The sequence below is a fragment of the Chenopodium album genome, chromosome 16 (assembly GCF_948465745.1).
Source record: "Chenopodium album chromosome 16, dcCheAlbu1.1, whole genome shotgun sequence".
In the NCBI taxonomy this organism is placed as follows: Eukaryota; Viridiplantae; Streptophyta; class Magnoliopsida; order Caryophyllales; family Amaranthaceae; genus Chenopodium; species Chenopodium album.
The window spans coordinates 46,987,214-47,010,176 of NC_137849.1; the positions used below are offsets into that span (position 1 = coordinate 46,987,214).

At 32.8% G+C, this 22,963-nt stretch overlaps 3 protein-coding genes across 4 annotated transcripts; 1 reads left to right on the forward strand and 2 right to left on the reverse strand.

Annotated features, from left to right (window-relative positions):
* LOC145586755 (polygalacturonate 4-alpha-galacturonosyltransferase-like) lies at nucleotides 1–6,517 on the reverse strand. The gene is made up of 10 exons (XM_081643662.1): nucleotides 6,095–6,517; nucleotides 3,605–3,636; nucleotides 3,450–3,509; nucleotides 3,228–3,353; nucleotides 3,032–3,095; nucleotides 2,864–2,910; nucleotides 2,432–2,766; nucleotides 1,982–2,339; nucleotides 1,148–1,735; nucleotides 1–719 (listed from the first exon to the last, which is right to left on the reverse strand). The coding sequence occupies exons 1-10, from the start codon at nucleotides 6,249–6,251 to the stop codon at nucleotides 444–446; spliced, it is 2,043 nt and encodes a 680-aa protein (XP_081499788.1). The 5' UTR covers nucleotides 6,252–6,517; the 3' UTR covers nucleotides 1–443.
* Nucleotides 6,518–12,431: 5,914 nt separating this feature from the next.
* Nucleotides 12,432–15,377, reverse strand: LOC145585667 (histone deacetylase complex subunit SAP18-like). 2 transcript variants are annotated; one of them, XM_081642374.1, is made up of 7 exons: nucleotides 15,209–15,377; nucleotides 15,095–15,127; nucleotides 14,948–14,980; nucleotides 14,424–14,534; nucleotides 13,224–13,319; nucleotides 12,900–12,971; nucleotides 12,432–12,784 (listed from the first exon to the last, which is right to left on the reverse strand). In XM_081642374.1, exons 1-7 carry the CDS (start codon nucleotides 15,329–15,331, stop codon nucleotides 12,752–12,754), a joined length of 501 nt encoding a protein of 166 aa, XP_081498500.1. In that variant the 5' UTR covers nucleotides 15,332–15,377; the 3' UTR covers nucleotides 12,432–12,751. The 2 variants fall into 2 exon arrangements, with proteins under 2 accessions (XP_081498500.1, XP_081498501.1); XM_081642375.1 differs by lacking the exon at nucleotides 15,095–15,127 and having other exon boundaries at nucleotides 15,209–15,374.
* Nucleotides 15,378–19,761: 4,384 nt separating this feature from the next.
* LOC145585669 (agamous-like MADS-box protein MADS3) lies at nucleotides 19,762–22,600 on the forward strand. Its single transcript, XM_081642376.1, has 8 exons — nucleotides 19,762–19,979; nucleotides 20,794–20,890; nucleotides 21,182–21,243; nucleotides 21,434–21,533; nucleotides 21,837–21,878; nucleotides 22,054–22,099; nucleotides 22,201–22,351; nucleotides 22,489–22,600. The coding sequence occupies exons 1-8, from the start codon at nucleotides 19,798–19,800 to the stop codon at nucleotides 22,598–22,600; spliced, it is 792 nt and encodes a 263-aa protein (XP_081498502.1). The 5' UTR covers nucleotides 19,762–19,797.
* Nucleotides 22,601–22,963: the final 363 nt, after the last annotated feature.

Below are 22,963 nucleotides of genomic sequence, written 5' to 3' on the forward strand. Positions count from 1 at the left end.
TTAAAGGCAACTTCTCAATAAATTACGAAGTAAATGAAAAAATATAGGTGTTACAGATTATAAGATCTACAGATCTGTAGTGCAATGTTCAAAGAATACAGCATCATCCTGTTCTGGTCCTAAATCTTAGACCAACTAAAATCGTTACATGAAAGTTTGCTTACCAGGTTAATGATACAATAGACCTCTCAAATTTTTTCCACAGAATAGAGAACAATGGGGGTACAGATTAGACTGAATTAGATAAAAGAATAAACAATGTGGGAAACAGAGAAGGATATGCAAGCTCATTAAAACTGAAGCATGCCCCTTCTTGTGCCAGTAACCTCAGCCTCACCAAGCCCTTCAAATAAGATTCCATGCAAAAAATACTCCATTCAAGGTGAAGGAGAGCACAGAACAAGCACACTGACTTGCTACCGCTATTCCATCTCACTGTGATTTTATTCACTCAAGTTGCATCTTCGGAGATAGGGGTGATCATACTTGATGTACTTTGTCCAGTATGATCGATACTTTGTCATCGCAATCTCCAACCATGGCTTCATGTTACCATTGTAATGCACAACTGCTGCTTTTTCAATCTCAGACCTGTCAATACTAGGATTGTACCCCAAACCAAGGACATGCCAAGACTTCTCAAGTGGATGTGTCAGCCCATAAAATGTAATGAGTCCAGGAGGCAATGTACCCAACTTCCAGAGTGTTCTACCTTCATTCTGTACAAATCATCACGTGTTAAGAATAGATTCCAGTTAATTTCACAGCATGTGACAATTAAAAGTAAAGAAAATCAATGATACTAGAGGGGGGCAAGGAAACAATCCATCAACGAAAGGCCAAAGATTTGGGCCTATAAGGAATGGCTGGATTTGACCTTTCCATAGAAGATAATTTGTTTCAGTGAGTTTGATGGAGACTAATGACAATTAAAAGTAAAGAAAATCAATGATACTACCACAAATGCTACTTAGGCCCTCAGGCATATATGACTTCAAAACAGTATCATACTTTGAGATCAACTAAATCAAATTTCACGAAACGATCTCTGATCTTTAATGTGTATGGACAAAGTTATCCAGATACACATGTAACCATGCTTCACTGAACAGCCTAACAGCTAAAGACGTAGAAGAAAAGAATTTACCATATTCTGCCACTTGTGATATATGCCGGTGATATCCTTCTTTTTCCACTCCTTGAGATCAAAAAGATTCATGCCATATGCCCATCCACATGCACTAGGGTCAAAATTTCTGGATATATGTGGATTGGAAAAGTTCAAATATTTATCAAATCGGTGAAAGCTCTCTCCGCAAGTTTCCACAGCACCATTGACTTTCCCATGAAGGTCCACTGACCACAACGGACTCAAATCCTTTTGAACAACAATGTCATCATCTAGAAACAGAATCTTATCTAGTTTTGGATAGATCTGGGGAAGATAGAACCTTAGATGGTTAAGCATAGATAGATACTTAGGGTTTCTATACTTCAAATTGGATGCCCCAGATGAAATTGTAGTTGGATGATCTGCCTTGAAATAATATTCCTTCATGGAAGCAGACTCAAGCTGACGCAATACTGGACAATATGACGAGTTCAGCCACTTAAATTCATCAACATTTTCAACGTGGATAGTGGCTTTTCCAGGATGGTTCAAAAGGAACCACATATTCATTGCACCAAAATTGAGCTTATCAGTAACAAGATGAAAAACATGTTTCTCTGGCTCCTGTAATCCATTCCAAAAGATACCATAAAACAAGGGTTAAACAACCAATAATTGTATCGTTTAAAAATTAATGCAGCCAATATTCATTCATTAAGACTGCAAAAGCAGGGAGCATAGCAACAAGTGGCTTGTAAATTGTAAACCCCACACTTTAGCCATGGTAAGGCGAGAATAGTGTAGCAACTCCCACGACCAAAAGAAAAACAAATCTGAAGATATCTAGGTAAAGAAGGCAGCAAGTTTTACCTTAGCATTCATGATAGTGGAGTTCACGACCACAGAGGCAGCAAGGACATTGTCAGAAAAAAGTGCATAGTGATAAAGTTTAGGATTTTCCAAATTTTCACTATGAGGGAACTTTCTCTTCTCTAAAGGAAGAAGATAGTAATCAATAGTTAAGCGCATAGCTAGACAATGAATTCCATTTGGAACAGTCTTGGCTGCCAACTGGCTCAGAAAAGTGCTCTGTTTTTTCAAGCTTCTCACTTGTTCCTCGGCAGATTGTAGCATGGCTCTCAGCTTTCCTGTCACCAGCTTGCAATCATACAGTTGTTCTTTAGCTTTTGAAAGAACTTGGCCCATAGCTTTAATCTTCTCAGGAGCACTGGAATTGAAGACATTCATCAAAAAAATAAAAAAAAATGGAGGGAGGAACTACAGCAAATTGAGATAAAAAATCTCTTAACATAATCTTACCTGCGAGAAAGATCACCATCATTAGTTGCCTCTCCTAGGGCACGCTGGCTCTCTTTAAGCCTATTCTGAAGTTCACGAGACAATTCCATCTTATTCTTCATCTTAGCAATGCCAATATACACTCTGGCCATAATAATTTGATCTCGCATTAAGCGCACAGTAGAATCGGCATTTTCATTGTCATTGTCTCTCCTCCATATATTATATTTCCCCAAAACTGCAGAGTCAACTGATTCAGAGCGCTGAATTGCAGCATTTTCGAGTTTCAAAATAGTTTCATCATCCTGCTTCACCAGATCAGCAGCACGTTTCTCACGTCTTCTCTCTCTTAACCGCTGCATTTAGGCCAAACATTCACAAATTTAACTGGGGAACACAAAACTTAATTGCTATACAACTTCTTCAGCATACACCTTAAACATAAAAGATTACCCTTCGCATCAGTACAGCCGGTGAGTCCACTACATCAGGGTGATTATCTGATTAACATAAAAGAGCAAGAAATAAGTCATATGTACATGCTAATTTTATGGTATCATAAACCCTAAGCCAATAACAAACTAAAGATGTAATACAGGACAAAACAGACATGGAAAGTACCTGATGAAGAATCTGGTTTGCCCTTCAATTTATCTTGTTTCGCATGTGTGCCGATGCGCTTTGCCTTCAAATAATTACCGAATAATTAAAAAATGTAACATAAGAAAGATCAGGTAATGGAAGCCATTAAAGGATAGTGTACAGTTGCAGCAATAGCAGCAACAATAGGAATTTTTTTAAGAACTAATATACCAACCTCTAAAGAAGCATCACCAGAATTCTCCTGGCCAACAACCTTCCATGATGCAGAACCGTTTCTTTTAAAGAAATCAAGACTCAGTGGCCCCAAATCCTTCACATTTGCTGAGATGACATCAATGTCCTGCAACATACATAGAATAACCAATACAAAATGATAAACAAATCAAGCAAAAGTTAGCAACCCCATATATAAGAGGAAATACCAAGATTGTCTTACCTCTTTTGAGAAGAGTGGCTTCAAATGTTGCAATATGAGCCTTTCTCTCCAATCTGCATCCTGTGTAAATTAATCTAACAAATTAATCGTTCGCAACCAAGAGTACAAAACTCACCATATAGATAAGTAGATGAAGAAACAGAATTATGAGCAACCTGTTTAACTGCATCTAATGAATTTCTGGACCCTGTAGAACAGAGAGAAACAGTAAATAAAAAAACAAGTGAGTGTAATGCATGAACCGAAGATCGTACAACAAAAAAATAATAATAATAAATATATTATCTATTTCCTCCAACTTTTTTGTTCAGTAGTTTCTTTTTTTTTAAAACTTGTCGGTGCATAACTTCAACCATTTGAAGGATGAAAATTTTACAATATATACATTAAAAAAGAATCTAACAAGATCTAATAGGACTAAATTCTTCCCAAGCACAAGTCCAAAAATCAAAAAAAAAATAAAAAAAACCATAAGTGAATTGTATGAATAGTGTCAAAAGTCAAAATATGTCAACTAAATAAAAAGGGAAGAAGTATATGCCAGCCAGATGATGATAAAAAATAAGTAACATAAAGTGTCAACAATTCATAAATTATCAGTCACAAAGCTTTAAACTCACTCCTTTCTCCATAAACTTCAACTGTAATACATATATTAATATACATACATTCTATATTAAAACAATCCTCTACATCAATATGTCCATTCAGTAAACAATCCATCCTCTTTCACCCCAGGCATTGTAATTTAGTTTTGACCAACAATACTACATAATCCCAATACTTACAAATTAAATCAATACCCGATAATCAGACGTTAAAGAACTACAGAGCGCACATTTACTGAAAAGAGCATAGATTAAACAAAAAATAATTGTCATAGACAGAACGAAGCACCAGTGGAAAATAAGCCAAAGGAACAAACATTAATACGAATTTTTAAAAAAATCCATATAACACTGCAAAAAGTCCTAGCATTCCTTCAAAATAAACAAAGGCATACAAGAAAATAAGTATACAACTTTTACATGATTATACAGCTTCCAAAAGCCGTGTACATAAAGATTTGAGCCTAAAATGCAACTCAAGATGAACCTTCCTATCTATAATCTACCAACATAATCAAACAAAAATGCACAATAACATGTCTCCTCTTAGTTGTATTACGATCGCATCCCTATCAAGTAGATTTAGCCATTTAGGTACTAAAAGAATCAATTTATCTAGTGCAACTCCTCCTCCAAGAAGACCCGAACAAATCTCATATTGATCCATCATTAAAAAGCCTTGCAGTTTTTATTATTTTTTTTATTCCCAAGCCAAAACCCAGAAAATACAGAAGTATTTAGCTCAAAAAATCCAACCAACGAACAACTGTTGACTAATCATGACTAAAGGAGTAAGCATAGCAGGCTAAAACAGGTATATCTTGTTACCAAATGATGAAACCCCTAAGCCTACAAAATTCACCCCTTGGTCATCACCAATCTTCTGGTTCACTAAAGACAAAAAGGGAGATGGCAAACTAAACTCTAGAGAGCCCACATGACTAACATGAGAGAGTCCAGCACCTTTAACATCTAAGAACATTTTTCACCCTCCACATGATTTATCAAATATTGTACCTCCAATGACATGGTGCCAAAAAGAATACGTCACAAAATCAAATTAACGCCACAATTCATGAAGTTTTACATGAGTGCTACATGGAAATGCGGTGAGTTTTGGTAAATGGCACGGGTATGGGAATGCGTCTGCTGGGCAATTCCATCAAACTAATAAACAAGTTTACCAATTTACTATGCTCTATGTACCAATTTGCATGTCCCAATTCGTGGATTGCAGGAATGATGGGTAAAGTAGGTGAATCAACTCACATTCTCACATAATGGAAATCTTTCAAAAACTAAACGCTACCCTCAAGTCTCAATTCAACCAACATAAACATGAGCTCCGAGAGACAAGAAATTCAAGCGTACACTTCACGAACAACACCAAGTCTAACAATGCTCTACCCACCCACAGACCCACTTCCCTGAAAGTATACATGCATAATTACTCTTACACCCACTATGCTCCAAAGTTACCTAGGATACAACTAATGGTCTAAGGTCACATTATTCAAAACAACATACTGCAGATTTACAAAAATGACAACACCTACAACCTTAATCCTTAATTTCGGCAATACTTATAGCATGATCTTGTCACCCATCAAAAGCAAAGCTGAATATTCTTCCTACACCTTACAATAACATATAATTAGCAATTGCACACAACCTTAACAAATCAAATTCACGAGTTTCAAAGTCTGATGAGTTCCTTAATCCTAACAAAACTCCCAACTCGAAAAGAATACCTACACTTTAGCGCAGTATCAGTAATCATTCAATTCCGAATCGCCAAGAAACTACAATACATGCACAAAATTCCATAAACATTCAAATAATTTAAAAATTGATACATTATACAATACAAATTCACAATCTAGGGTTAGAAATCCTCCAAACTTTAGTAATTTCAACCAAATAAATCAGGGAATGCACTACTACTAAATCACGCAATATCACCCTAATCAACCAATTTAAGCGATTCATCAGCAAAATAAGAAACAGATCTAACCCAGAAAAAGGAGTGAAACTAACCAGAGGAAAAATGGAGGCCGCGACCGACAAAGAAGAATAGAGGGAAAATAAGGAGAAGAAGGAAGAAAGGAACAATGGAGGAAGTAGAAAAGCATGATGATGCATTGGTTCTACTTCTGGGGGTGTTGGTACTCAATAATCCCCTTTTCGTCGCCATTAAAATCTCGACCTCTCAGCAATCAACAGATTGAGGATAGAGAGAAAATGAAGGAGAAATCACCCAGATTTTACCCAGATTTCTGAGAAATCGGGAATTGCAATTGGAAATTAATTGAATGTGGGTATTTACAAGCTAAATTTGCAGAAAGAGAGAGAGAGAGAGAGAAGGGTGGAAGATGAAGCGGCTTATGAGAAAGGAGGAGTGAGAGAGAGAAGTGTGTTAAAATTTTAATTAAAGCGTCAATGAATTAATGAAGGTGAAAATTTCGAAAGGGAAAGGCCGAAATGGTGTTATCAACAATTTCTATTACACAATCGGTGAGCTACGTAATATGCGTATTTTGGAAAGGGAAGTGGGAAGGGAATTATCGGCAATTGTACAATCAGTTGGATGTGTAATGGGCTACACAATAAGGCCCCATTCTTTAGAGTTGTTCTGCTCTGCTCTGCTCTGCTCCGCTCAAATCAAATCTGCTCTGCTCTGTTCTATTCTGTTCTGTTTTGCTCAAAAAAATATGTTCTGCTCTGCTCTATTTTCAAATAATAATTAATAATAACAATAATAATAATTAATATAGTATTGATGATAATAATTTTTTATTTTAAATAATTATAATAGTTATTAATATTAAAAATAATTATTAATATTAATAATAATTAATATTTATTAATCATAATAATAATTAATAATAATAATTATCAATAATAATATTTAATAATTCAAACTATTAAGAATTAGTATTTAATAATATTATTAATTAATAATTTCTAATAATTATAACAATTCTTTCAAAAAAATAAATAATAATAATAACAATTAATAACAATTTCTTTTTATAAACATTTGATATTAGAATCACAATGTGTAGAAACATTTTATGTAGGTGTTGATTGTTAGTTCATTGAGTTGAATTATTTTTCAAATCTTTCCATACAATTTAAGAATTAAAAAAAAAAAAGGTAAAATCATTGTTACTCATTAAATCATTTTATTTTAAATTTTTTTTGAAATGAATATAAGTAAACCGTTGTCTTTTATCTTTCTACTATTAACATTTGTTAAATATGGTACACATTTATTTATGTTTTCACTCGCCTAAATCAATGGTATATGCACTTAATAATAATAATAATAATAATAATAACAACAACAACAACATTAATAATAATAACATTAATAATAGTATTAATAGTAATGTTGAAATCTGCTCTACTCGACTCTGCTATGTTGAAATTTAATTTGTTCTGCCCAGAAGCTCAAAAGAACAGGGCCTAAGAGTACTCTGCCACGACTATTGTATTAGGGAAAGTTTTTTTTTTTTTTTGTGTTTGATTGATAAATATGAAAAACAAAACAGTTAAAGATTTCTTTTTGATTGATGATAATTAGAAAAAACATCTTGATTAGGGTTTTGTTACAAGCTAAGGAACAAACAACAGTTAAAGTTTTTTTTTTTTTCTTATTAAACTAGTCTTCTGGCCTGTGCAATGCATGGGATGTTTATAGGTGTACAATATAATTTTTATCTTATAATATGTTTTACTTGGAAAATGAATATTTTATGAAAGAGAAGAAGGGGAAAAAATTGAATGTAATTGTAGAAGATATTAAGTTAGGGAAAATGAATCTAATAACATTCATACATGTATTGAATTAAAGCTAGTTTTTTTTTAAAAAAAATAAATAAATAAATAAGAAGAAGAAAGGGGATTAATTAATGAAAGGAGGTGACATGTGGCATTGATGAAAAATAAAGTTTACATATGGCATGATGGGGATAGGTTCAAATCTTCTATCCCACTCTTGTGTCCCATTTCATGTCCCATTCTTTTTTGATTGGTCCACGTCACTTTAACTATCAATATTAATGTTAAAAAAAGTTTAATAGAAAACTAAATTAAATAATTTTACATAATTTATATTCTAGTCCTTATCTATTTTTTTTGCCTTTATACAATTACGTTTAATTCAATCTCATCATTTTTTTTCTTCTTTATACTACCTCCATAACTCTAAAAAGAACCCCTTGATAGACATGATAAAACAATCCAAGCATATCAATCATTATTATAATAATTCATAATTGACTAAAGATACAACTTCGTTCATTGTAAATTCAAAACCTTTAGGAAATTGAAAATGCAAAAAATATACATACAAAAATAAAAGCAAGCTGCGAACTAGATTAGCTTAGTTGATGAAAAGATGTGAGCACAGACAAAAAAACTAGGCCGTAATTTCCATAAGATCTATCCCTCTAGTCATGGAACATGTGATTTATTATCCTGCAACATGCCAACAACACATGAGATCAAAGTTACAAAATATCGAGCCAACCAACTATTTAAAATATAAAAAATTAAGTAAAGTATTATCAAATTTTACAAGCTAAGTATGTCATATACTTTGGTTTAAAAAAAAAGTATGTATCCAAAACCTAAGCAATTATATACGCATTTTATCAATATATACTCTAATAGCTTCCCTAATGACCAAAAACAAACAAAACATATGCATATAGTATTTCATAGATACGTAATTCAATAAGAATTAAACTCAACTAAAAAAAAATTCATACCTCGTATGGTAAATTGTCGAAATTGCTCGTCAATATTTCTCGTGGAGTATCCATTAAAGTGAATTGTAGTGCTTTAATATTTATTGATGCAATAAGAGAATTGAGGTAACTTAAAAATAAAAATAAAATAAAATTAGGGTTCTTCTAGAGTTATAGAGGTAGTATAATGAGAAAAATGATGAGATTGAATTAAACGTAATTGTATAAAGAAAAAAAAAATAGATAAGGACTAGAATATAAATTATGTATATTTCAAAAAAAAAAAAAGAATATAAATTATGTAAAATTTTTAATTTAATTTGCTATTAAATTTTTTTAACATTAATATTGTAATTGAAAGTGACGTGGACCAATAAAAAAGAATGAGACATGAAATGGGACAAGAGTGGGATAGAAGATTCGGACCCATGGGATGATGATTTGTGTTTTTAAATACGAAGTATAGATTTACACTAAAATAAAATAAAATAAAATAAAATACTAAGTTTAGATGAATCATAGATTTATTTAATTATTCTTCTTATAATAAGTGTACTCTACATTTTCACTTCCAAACCTTGCATGATTAAACATATATTTAAGGTGGTCATAATTGAATCATCATAGATATAAGCATTAAAGTTTTTTTTAACATATAAAAATTACATAAATACTCCATAAAAGATGTTACCTTTGCTATTGTTTATAAGTCATGCCCTATAATTCCTCTAATGGCTACTGAGTACAAAGTAATTAATTGACGTATACATTAATACATATACCCTTGTTTGATACGAATCACATTACTATAAAACCCATTCACCCAAATAGTCATCTTAAAACGCAATGTTATATTTTCAAGTACATTTCTGACATAAATTAGCCAAGTACTCCATAGTTTGTACGAGTAGTAATTTAAAGCTAACTAATCGTATATGATTTGATTATTTGCTACTGTTGAAGAGGGAAGGGGACCATCGAGCGACGTCGTATTCAATCCAACATCAGCCTATGTCGGCAGTGTCTACTCATACATACGTGTTACACCATAAATCAGGGCTAATAAACAGGGATTTGATTGATTATGGCATTAATATTACGGATTAGCTATTTTTGAAAACGACATTAAATTTAATCTCTATATATATATATATTAAAACTCAATAGAATTATATGAGTCCGTCACGTGTCATTATGACTAGGCAGATGATATGGTGTCATGTCATTTTAGAGTAATTATTATAACCCTTAATTTAACAGTATGTTTAAGATGATTAATCACCACCATTATTGTCTTGATAAGTAACTCTCATAACCTCCCATTTAAGAAGATGTTTAAGGTGATTATTTACCTCCCTTGATGCTTGAGATTCTTGTTCAATGTTCTTTCATGTTTCTCTGTATATAGAAGAAGCCTTTTTTTTTTTCCTTCTTCTTTCTGATTTTTACACTTGAAAAATACATTAAACACAATAGTCTAAACACGTTCTCTGTTGGGCATAAGTTACTTGACTCAAACCTTTTACCCAAAAGTGTCTTTGTGTGAAAATGGTGTGTTAACCTTAGGGTTCGTGCCGGCGACAATTGAGCACCTTAGTTGCGTCGGAAATTTGTTTTCAAGTCAGTGATTTGCATCATGACGCTTCGATATTGTTCCATTGTTTGTGAGATTATGTTTTTTATCTTACTTAAATATTTTTATACTGTTTGTACTAGACTACTTCTTTATTTATAACAAATATAACTAATTTAATCTATATTTGTATTTTATCACATAATTTTTATTATAAAACCTCATTTATAATATACATATAATGACTCGGGACATTCTCGGGCCAAAAACTATATAATGACTCGAGGCATTGCACGGGCCAAAAACTAGTTTCATTATTAAATCCTAAACTTTCTTAGGAAAAAAAAAAAAACAGCCATTACCCACAAGTCAAGCATATCATTTAATTAAGCATATCATTTAATTGGTAATTGAAAATGTACATACATAATCATATACGAAGTACTCTTATTTCATATCCCTTGAAAGTGTCTCCAGGTCAAGTTTGTATTTCACAATCAAGAGATTATGGGATCAAATCTCACTAGAGACACTTTGGGGGTGGGGATTCCCTTACCCTTCCCCCTCACTTCTAAAGTGTCTAACCCACTAACTCGAGTCGGAAGGACCTGTGAAAAGTTCCGACCCGATAGGGCCATTCTCCTTACCAACCAAAAAAAAAAAAAAAAAAAATACTATTACGGAGTACAAGTTTATTAGTTATACCTTATACTACAAGTCTACAACCACTATATACAGGCAGATAATTTAAGCTTTAAGTGCATGCCCTTTAATGGTAGTATCCTTGGTCATAATATCCATAACCACTATACATAGCACAGTGATCATGACGGCCATAAGTGCCATCAACACCATACATAGTATGATGACCGTGATACGGGTTCCCTGATCCATGACCACCACCATCGTCACCATGCTTAGGAAAGCTTTGGTTGTAATGATCCTTTCCCCTCACATTCAATTCGAGTGCTTCTTGAATATCATACGGTTCCCACTTAGGATCCCTCGATTCATGGGCATAGTTATGACCACCCCAACCATTCATATTTGCGAATGATCAATTGAATTGTGCGGAGAAATAGGCTGAGCACTACATGGAATTTATAGTGGCATCCCTTCTAGTTTATGACTTCTTTGCATCGGATTCTTTACTATTATTTAATTCGTATCGTATTATGCAATGAGATTAGTATATATCCTACACTTAGAGATTATTCGGGATAAGATTTCATAGATATTGATGTGATTAAGCAGGGAACAAGAGCGGAATCTTGGATATGTGAATCTTAATCCGACCACCATAACCATCTAATATTTAACAAGTGGTCGTATGACCATAAGACATATACTACCACAAACATGTACGAACATGTTATTAATACTACATAAAGATACCACACAATGAATTATTGTTTTTCTACCCAGAATTGGAATTTTTTTGGGCAACACTCAAAAAGTTGATTTACAATTCTGATTCTCCTGTCCCTAACCTTCCTTGAAAGGAAAGCAAATATATGCTTGCTTCCGCTAAAATGCTAAAAAAATCTGAACAAAGAAATCTTGTGTTTGAAGCAACACGTAATAAAGTGATGCTAACTCAATCCTCACTATGCATTGAAATTTCATGCTGCTGCATTCTCAGGACAGTGTCGCATGGATAGACTTAATTATTTATTTAAGATACAATTTCATAGAAATTATTTTAGCGGAGTTATTTTATCATTTTTCCCTCAAAAAATAAAAACATAGTAGAATATTGATTAGTGAAGTAGAGTTGCTTACTTAACTTGATGCTTCAAATGAGATGGACCTTGCTCTTCAAACTTCAAACCAATAAGAACCTCATATGCCCACGTCCTGACATGTAGTGTAGTCTTATGACCTTGCTCTGACCTGTCAAATAATCTAATAAACAGCATTAACTGCTGCATGTTTCATGCAGATTATAGATATATATCTAGTTATCAAGATCCATTCAGTAAGAAGCCAAGTATCAGTGGCCAGTATAAGGTTGTAAACTTGCGACTCAACGAGCACCATAAAATTGATACTAAATCACACGAGCCACAATGTACAGTACAGGGTTAAACACTGTTACCATCCTCATAAAGCTAAGCAAAGCTCGAACGAGTATTTACCCATTTCACTAAATATATGCACAGGGGCAAAACGAGTATCTTTGGAGATTATGTGCTAGATAATGTGCTTAAATATTCTTCTAACAGGACAGTTAATCACCACAGGAGCTGTAAAGCTTCCAAAGACTAATTTAAGCGTCCCAAATCTATTCAGTAGAATAACAACCATGGATAATCTTGGTCCTGACAAATTAGTTAGGTTAGCGAATTTATGCTGTAGGAGATCAGTCTAAAAAATTGCCACATCCAAGTAGTCTCCAATCTGCAACCATAAAGATTAAGGAACACTGAGTGCTAACTAAAATATCTAATGAAGTAGCATCTTTTGAAATTCTGTAGGTAAGCAGGTGGATTTAAGTTCTAGAATAGTAGAATACCTGTAAACCAAGTTGAGCCAATGCTTTTCCATCATCTATCTCCCTGTTACCATATGAAAATGTTTTCCCCACCTTCATAAATCACGACACAAAAAGCAACAATAACATTAAAATTACTCCAAGAGAAGACCCCATGCAGCATAAGAAAAAAAATAATGTTTGATGCCAGAACGTAATAGTAATTAATAAATGACCAGGATGAAAGTAAGCTGTCCTAAGTTTCTTATTTAGCTAGCTGAAAAGTCAAAGTCATTTGTGTAGAAAGGTAGGTGAGAAGTATGGCAAAGTCAAGCAGTGTAGTGGCAAGCTGGTTGAGGACCTTACCGGCCTAACCACTAAATGACCTTCTTTTCCCGGGAACACAAAGGCAAAAGACAATCTTGCATCTTCCCTCCTAGCTGCTGGGGTAACTTCCTTTACCTATATGGAATAAAAAATAGAAAAAGGAAAAAAAAAAGGGATTCCGGTGTCAATATTTTTCCATCAAACTGAGACAAGAAGAAGCAACAAATGCAACATAAAGATTTAACTGTAGGAATAAATAAAATTAACGTTGATAGAAAGGCAACAAGAATTCCTTGATGTTGTCAATCCCTGTCATCACTATAGAGAGAAAAAATTACAACATCCACATAGATCCCATAAACCACTCTATAAGGTAATATCGGCATCACTAGATCACAGCAGAGGTACAACTTAAAAACTCAGCTACATACATAGGAACAAATGCACACAGAAAGCAAGATTATGACAAAGGACAACTGCTCATTCCATTTGAAGCTACATAATGAAATAAGCAAATGTGAAGTTTCTTCTTATTACTTATCTTTATTTAGTAAGAACTAACACTCAAAGGGGTCTCTTCTCCTACCTTATTAGAAACATTATGCAAACAAAAGTTTGGAAGTCCAAAAATAATAATTCCTACATAATAGGTAAAGGCTATAACAGGTTGCGTAGGAAGACCATGACATAAGGCTAGTAAGAAACAAGGATGATTCCGTACAATGTGAGGAACTTAGAATGAAATTATTCCTTAAGAACAAGTATGTCCATCAAGCTTGGAACCATATATACGCACCATGCATTCAAGCTGTATTGGTATTATATCATAATTGCCAATACAGAGTAGTTTTAGACTTTCAGTCTTTCAGATAGCCCAGAAGAGAATAGAAAGACCAGCTAAAACAATGGCTATCATTGAGAAGTTCAAGCCACTGTGGATTTGTTTCATTAAATTGTTCTCAGAACAATCCAAAGTTACATAGGTCAACCATTGAGAAGTTCAAGCCACACAGAACTAAATCCCCATCCCTTTCCCAACAAGACCTTCACGAATTATGAGGTTAATATTTTAGTGAAGCAGATAGCCCAATATTCTCCTCAGTATTACTGGTATTGAGACAAGAAGATGAAGCCACAACCTAACATGACAATCATTCACAGAAATAAATAAATCGAAAAGAGGGGGTTATGGTGTCATGGATACAAGTAAGAATAGAAAGTCTAAAGCTAACTGCTAACCAGATCAGTTAACTCTTGTAGAGTAGCATCTTTCCAAGTATAAAATTGAAATTCATTTTTTGGCTCCTGTCCTCTTACTGCAAAGTCTTCCCTGCTATGATGACTCCCAACCTGCAAAAATTAAAACCACTATATTATGCTAAAAAATAAAGTAAGAACTAAAGCTCAGACCCCGGCTTCCATCGGAGTTTGATTCTCATTGAGTCTAACATCAAGGATAGAGTTTATAGGAGGGTGTTGAATGGTGTTCACCCTGGGGCAGGCTATAATCTCAATTCCTAGCCACGCAAACTTACATACTTGATTGTTTAAACACCAAGAAACATAAAGCTGATGGAATCACATTCAGACTAAACACAAAATTGAAAACAAAAGTCTAGTAAATTTCAGTAAGTTGCAGAAATAATGGTGAAATGGCACCAACTCGCGCGTTCTACAAAAGAAGACCCACAAAAACACAACACTAAAAAGGGAATTCCTGGAAATGCAAAACAAAGAGAAAGAGTGGGAAATAGGCAAAGTACCTTAGTGAAAACCCGAAGCAGGAAAGGGCAAGTCTGCAACCACAACAAGAAATATATTACAAACATATAACAATTGGGCATATCATCAACAAAGTAAATCAACATCATACATTGAAAACAGTGAAAGAGGAACAATGAAATCCCAACCTCAATTTGACATGAATCAAACATACAGGAACCCTAAATAATGCAGAAGAATTAGACGACAGATGATGCTGGAGTAACCCTAAATCAACGAACAAAAAAGGGGGAAAATGGAACCTTTTCGCGATCCACGTAGAATGGACGTTGAAGAAGCGCGTTAAACGGCGGAGAAGGAAGAACAGGTGGCGGCGGAGGTGGACGTTGCGGCATTCTCCGGTGAATTCCTGCTGCTCCCGCCATTTTCCTGTCTCCTCTACTGCTGTCCTATTTTCTTTTGGAGTGTTTTTGTCAAGTTTTGGGTTTGGGCTTGGCCCAATAACAAAAGCTTTTCAAAGTTATCTACTTGAATTTGTAGCTTGTTATTCCCTATTGATGTATCGAAAATATAAATCCAAATGAATCTAATAAGGTTTCACAATTGATGACCAAATAAAAATGAGTCAATAGTATAAAAGTCTAACTATTGCAATTTTAGAGAAGCAGAAAATATGTATCAGTGGTATATGGGTATGCAATCTATAACATATTAACATTAACTCCATAATATATTGAGGTTGAAGTGGGTGGAGTACTTGACAAATCGACATTCCTCCCTACTTCAGGTCCACTAGATTTACATACTCGTAAACAAAATAAGTTTAGACAACATAAAACTTAAAGTATCACTAAATTAAGATATGTTATAGCTAAATAAGGTGTATGAAACAAAATGAGCCTTTATTCTTTGATAACCATCAATAATAATTGAGCTTAGAAATAAAAACAAAGAACAAATGAGTATCGTATCAGCTATGTGAACTCAACTGTCATAGGTTCATTGAAATTAAGAAATCTGTCAACGTCCATCATAGGCCGGCAACAAATTAATCAGCAAATACTTGGAAATTTGTTACTTTTATATCCCTTGTCACATGTAATTAGCCAATAATTAGCATTTGCATGTCATGAGGTACTAGAACAATGAAGTTGTCGGCCTTCAAATGCGTAAACAATGCGATTACTAGGGACAATCAGTCAACTAATCTACCTGAATTTTTTTGCCCTGTTACACTTGTATCATTATTATTGTGTTCTCTTAAATCTAAACTTTATCTCACATACATGATCTCTGTACAAATACTATAATAACATGAAGTCGCTTCTTCATTCTACTCAAATTTATGTTATATTTGTTACGAATTGAAGTCTAATTCTCGATTATATCTTATAATATAATACTTTTGTTAAAACTACTCGTATGCATCAATCTCTCGTACTATAATTTTCTACTTATAAATTCAAATTAATGCACTGATCCAAATCCCTACATATGTAAAACCATACCTAAGGGATCACAATAAACCTAAAGGTGGTTAATCTATATGTTTCATTAATCCAAATGATAGTATGTTTTTCATTAATCAACACCCAATGTATGTTTATTTTCTCTTAAAAAAAAACCCATGAAAAAAGAGGAAAGTACCAAGAAATCCTTGTAGAAGAATTGAATAGCTTGGTTCATAATAGGGCAGTGAAGAATCAAATTCTGAAAAAGGTGGAAATAAAATAAAAAAGAGGTCTAGTATTCAATTTCTAAATATAGTAAAGGCTACTTATTAAAGTAGTCCATTAGGTCATAAAGACATTCTATTTTGGGTAAGTGATAACCATCACCACCACTGTTTAATTGTATTAGATGGCTTGTCATTTTCCATTTTTAAGTGGGGTCCATCCATGAAATCATTTCATCAAATTATGTGCTCTGAATTTTTTTATCAGAGATTCATAAGCAAAAATCATACATTTATTCACTGTTTGAAGTAACTTTTGAATTATATTGCTTTCCCTTTTTTTCTAGACAAAGTGGATGAAGTTTAATGTAGGGTTTAATAGATAGAGAAGTTAAAATTTACCATAATTATTTATTCAGGCATTTTAGTAAAATAAATAAGAGTACAGAGTAGAATTTATATAATTGGTAAATCGTTCACATGTTATTAATTATAATTTTACTCATATTTTCATATTGTTGTGAGCAAAAACATAAAATTACTTGTGAAAATTGCATTTTTGTGTTGATATAAAACGCGGTTGTTGTTGATCTAGTATTTTCACACCTTCAATTAGGTCTTTTTCTTCTTCTAAAGATATGTTTTCATCCTATTAAATGGGATTTTTTTTTAAAAAAAAATAAAAATAAACGTATACCGGTGTTGCTAATGTTGTGATTTTCCCACTCAGCGAATTACCATATTCTGCCAACTTATATATACTAAGTACAAATTTATGTGGCTTACCAAATTCATATAACTGGCTAGATAAGGCTAGCTAGATGGCACATGGCAGGCACAATTAACTAGTTATTAAGGTACATCATACCACTATATACTATACCTAGAGCATACTTCGTATTATGTTTTGAAGTTTGTTCGATTGTCATATGTACCACTAGTAGTAGTACAACAGATAGTAGTGTTTACTGTTTAGTCATCATTTCATGTCAAGAAAATAAAATCATTCTACTGTCTTAGTATAAGCAAAGTTCCTTTAATTTCCTTTGATTTAACTTCATTTACTGTTGTTTCTATTTATGGCTTTGGCACTGCAACCTATAGTTTCCTCCTGCAAGTCATACAGATTTAATGTTATCCATATGCATGCATGTGACCGGAATTTTCGCTATAACATCCGCATGAACTACCTACAAGCTAAGAGTACAAGTAGCACATAATCTTACTAGCGACTATATTAGGGATTTAGTACGATCGGATCCATTATCTTAGTGAACATACCGTACATGTCTACTATGCATCCGAGTATATAATCCCACATTTATATTTAATAATATTTTTATTAAGTAGTTATCAACTCACTAATTAACTTAGAAACTTATATTTATATGTTTTAAGTTTTCAAGTTTGACCTTAGTGTCAAATGTTTCCTGTATTTATTAGATGGATAGATGTAATAAACACAAATCATGAGAGCATAGTTTCTTTGACATAATGTGAAGATTTAGCTTCAAACAAAGATTTAATTTGGCCACAAAACTCATATGTGACATTAATTATTTTGTGACGGAATATTCTACGTAGATCTCAATACGTGGATTATTCTGTCTCATGACTAGCTGGCTTATAGGATTATTTTATAATTATTTTGTAACATAAATAAAAGTTATGGAGTATAGGATTATTATTTTTGTGATAGGACATATCGCTCTAATTTCGATCATTGAATCCCATTCTTTGATCAAACACTAATTTACATAACCGTGATTTGGGTGTATGATTGCAAAAAATATCAATGGTAAGAAAAAAGATGCACAAAAAATTAGTAAATTTGGAAGTATGTCATGATTGAAGTTATTAGGAGTTTCTTTTTCTTCATAGGGTTTGTTACATAGCATGACTTTATAGGAAAGTGACAATGGGAGAAAACCGTAAATTCATAATAATGAAAGTGATGAAGACTATATATATATATATATATATATATATATATATATATATATATTAACCACTTATCTCATCAAAATAATAATAATAAGAAAAAGGTAAAGTTATCATGAGAAATTAATGAGATTGAGATTAACATCAACATGTTTATTAACACAGTTGAGATTAAGATGATATACTTTAAATTAATACTTTTTTTAGGCAGACAAGAGTCCATTATGCTTGCTTATTATATAAGCTTTGTGATTATATATCCAATAGCTAACCAACATACCTAGTTTTTGTAATATCAGCAAAAAGCAATGTGAATTGAAATGAAACAAATTGATATTATAAACCCTATTACCTTTTCAAAACTAAAGTTGTTACCACTGCGTGTGAGTTTGAACATTGTAAGTATAACTTGGTTTCTAATTAATTACGTAGTTTGATAAAAGTAAGCTCTTTAACTTGTGGAATACGTGACTAATAATGATCAATTCCAATTCTAATACTCCTTGTATCGAACGATATAAAAGTTGTCATAGTATTCAGATTAAAGTTAATATATTAACGTATCACGTATGTATAATGTAATTAAGTACCGGGCATATAAAAAGTTATCATATTAGCTCGTTGTAACTTTCTTATTTTTGATGTTTGTGTGTACTTGATACAAAATGCTTAGCATAACCATGTGTGTACAACATCTGCTAAAATAATTAATCTTTTATCGTGTGTTACGAGTGAGGGAGGGTTGAGGTGGTGTTACGTACTCCCAAATAAAAAGAACTTGAAAAAAAAAATAGGGGTGGTAATTCGGGTCAGCAGGTCGGGTTTGGGTCAGATTTCGGGTTATGCTTAAAAACCATAAAAAATAGTGTAAAACATAATATTATTACGAAATATGAAATTTTGGTCAAATCAAGTCGAATTCAGGTTGTTCGGGTCGGATTCGGGTTTCTCTTAGTAAATTCGGATCGGATTCGATCGGGTTATCGGGTCGGATTTGGGATTGCTAGCCCTAAAAAAAAGGTTATAACAATGATATATAGACTCAAATTTCCAAATAGATTTCCATAAATACACACACCCAAAGGTGACCAACAACATTATTTAGTTTCTTTACCCACCCAAACAACATAAAAAAAAAAAGGGCAGATATATAATATAAAACAATTGTTAGTTCATTTTTCAGCATTATTTCATCTCAAAATTCCTTCCTTCTTTCCTTCCTCCATTGTTAAGTTGTTCATTCTCACTCAAAAGTTTAGAGAGAAAAAGGGTAAAATGGGAAGAGGAAAAGTGGAGCTGAAGAGAATAGAGAATAACATTAGTAGACAAGTAACCTTCTCTAAGAGAAGAGCTGGTCTCTTGAAGAAGGCTAAGGAACTCTCCATCCTTTGCGACGCCGAAATCGCCCTTATCGTCTTCTCCCCCCGTGGCAAGCTCTATGAGTTCAGCAGCATCGAGTATTTTTTTTTTTTATTTCCTTTTTTCTCCCTCTTTTTCCATACAATTCTTCCTCATTATTTTCCATTCAAAATGAACAAAAATAAATAAAAAAATAAGCACTTTCACCAATGGTAATTGGACACGTGGAAGATCTAGGGTTTCTTAAAATTTCTAATTGTTTGGGTGTTTGCAATTTTGCATTGCACTTATAAAATTCTTAATACAAAATGGATATAATTTCATTTCCATAAATTTACACCAACAATATTATTTCTATAATTTATGATATTTTAGGTTTTTAAAATGAAAATATGGTAATAGTAAAAAATGTGAAAGGTCTATGAAACAATATGTAACTTCTATAATTGTGATTATTTGGAATTTTTGGGCTAAAATTCTGGAATTATTTACCAAAATTCTAATTGCTTGTTTGTAATGCTTGTGATGTGATTGTTATTCTAATTATTTTAAGGAATGAATAGTATAATTACTAATTAAAGGGATTATTGAAATTGAAATAAATATAGTGTCAGAAGATGAATTTGTTTTGATTTTCCTCGGATTTTCTTGTAGTGGTTGCTTTTCTCTTTTCCCTCTTCTGTGTATGCTTCTCTCTCTGCAATTTTTTGCTTGTTTGCTCAGTTTTGTGCAACACTTCTCATAAAAGACAAGTAATTGGTAGACGGAATTTTTAATTTACGTTTATGTTTATTGATACCGTTCTTATAACTTTAATCAATTAAGATAGCTCATATTAAGTACGGGGTTGTTAATAACATTGATTAGACTTGTACTATGTGTGATTGTATAATTATTTTCGGCCTTGTGCAGTTGCCTTCCGAAGACCCTCGAACGGTATCAGCGTAGTGGCAACACTATTGATCTTCATCATCATCACCAAGACCATGCCATTGAGGTTCAGACGCAGGTTCAAAGTTCATATTCGTAACCTTTTCATAATTTTTTGGGACTAATCATTAATTCATTAAATGAGAATTAATCAAAGTGTAGCATATATATGCAAGTGCACCATAAGAATTTGTTATCCTTAATTAGAATTTGTTATCCTTAATTAGAATTTGTTTAGTCTTGTTTAATCCATAATGTTATTTTACTTTGTATAAATGCATCAAAATAGATTCAATTGTAAATATTTATAAATTGCATCAATACATACATGTTATATTAAGTATCTCTCCTTTTAATTTCTTATTTACAGAGCTGGCTCCAAGAGATCGCGAACTTGGAGTCACAATATGAAATTCTACAAAGAGCTCACAGGTCTAAATTCCTAGTGGTTTAATGTTAATTACCTAGTAATTTTGATTAGTAAACTTTATACTGCTTGTTTGCTGCAAATAACAATGGTTTGTTCATTATAAAGTCATATTATCATATTTAAGGAACTCATTCAGGGTAATAAAGCAAAAATGTATATAAATCTAATGCGACGATTTACTTGATAATTTAGGCAAATGCTAGGAGAGGAACTTGGAATTCTAAGCTTGAAAGACTTGCAAAGTCTTGAAAAGCAGCTTGAAGGAGCTCTTGCTCGGACTAGGGCAAGGAAGGTATTCTTCAAACGTTAATTTAAGTGTATATATGCTTTGAAGACTAATGAAAATTTGTGTAGTATATTTTTTTATTATGAATTCAGAAATAATATAGTTTTATCTCTGAAAAATTGCAGATTAATGTTACATTTGTACATGTTGTAACATTGAGGGACAGAAATTGGACTAATTTAACATAGCTACTTTAATGATATGAATCAAATAATTAATAATGTATACATAAGTCTGATATATATTCACTCAATTAAACCTAAATGACAAACAAAATGTAATCTGAACAATATTGATGAATTATAATAGGCACAGCTGATGACCGAGCAAATGGAGGCACTTCGAAGATCGGTAAGAACGCCGTCACATCTTCCTCAGATCATGAAGTATTCATAATCTTACAAAGATGTTATCTCATATGAATCGGTTTATATATATTATCAATATTGTTTATTCATAACTATGTATTGATTATAATTGGATAAGTACCATAATTAAGTCATTCACAACGCTTTGTGTTTTCTAGGAGCGCAAACTTGGAGACTTGAACAAGGAATTAAAGCTGAGGGTTAGTTTAATTTCCTTCAACTTTCATTAATCTTATAATGTCACCCAAAAAAAAAAAAAGTTTGTGATTGGTTTTTCAATCTTTTGTAATGCATGCAGGTAGGAGATCAGGGACATGGTTTTAGGCCAATGGATTTGAATTCTAATGGTTGCATCCAATTCATACACCCTTCTCAGTCTACCAATTTCGAGTATGATCCTGCTGTCTTGCAAATCGGATCCTACAAACCCGAGCCAGTTGTTCTAGATTATATAGGGTACATAAATTATTCCCTCCATCGATTTCAATATCCTTCAAGCGCGTTCTTGTTAATTGATATAATAATTTCATCAACAAATTAGACTTCTAAACGGTTAAATTCTCTTTCTCTTGTGTTTGGATTTTTTCGAGCAGGTATCCTCCCCAGTATGCGTCTCATGAGGATGAAGGGCCATCGAATGGCAGTCAAAGAGCTAGCTTGGGTAGTGACACTACTAACTTTCATCAGGCAGGGTGGTTGCTTTGATCAAGATGGTGCTCAAATATATTATTACTATTATACTTTCTATAAGCATAACGCTACATGCTTTGTTTGACAAATTAACTTCTGTAATCTGATGTGTTTGGTGTGTTACAAACGTGTGTTAACGCGATTACAATTACTATGTAGGGGGAAAAAATGATGCCAACGACGTATCAAGTTGTGTTACGTACTATGATTTCTTTCTTTGCAGGAAGTATATAGAATATAGATTGATGTTCCTTGTGGGAATAGTGGTGTTTTGGAGTACTAATGTACTACCATGACTTTTAGTTGATTAATGTGTGATTAGTTATTTTGGATTATGTATTTGTTACAATAGTGAGTTCGCTATGAAAACAATTTACA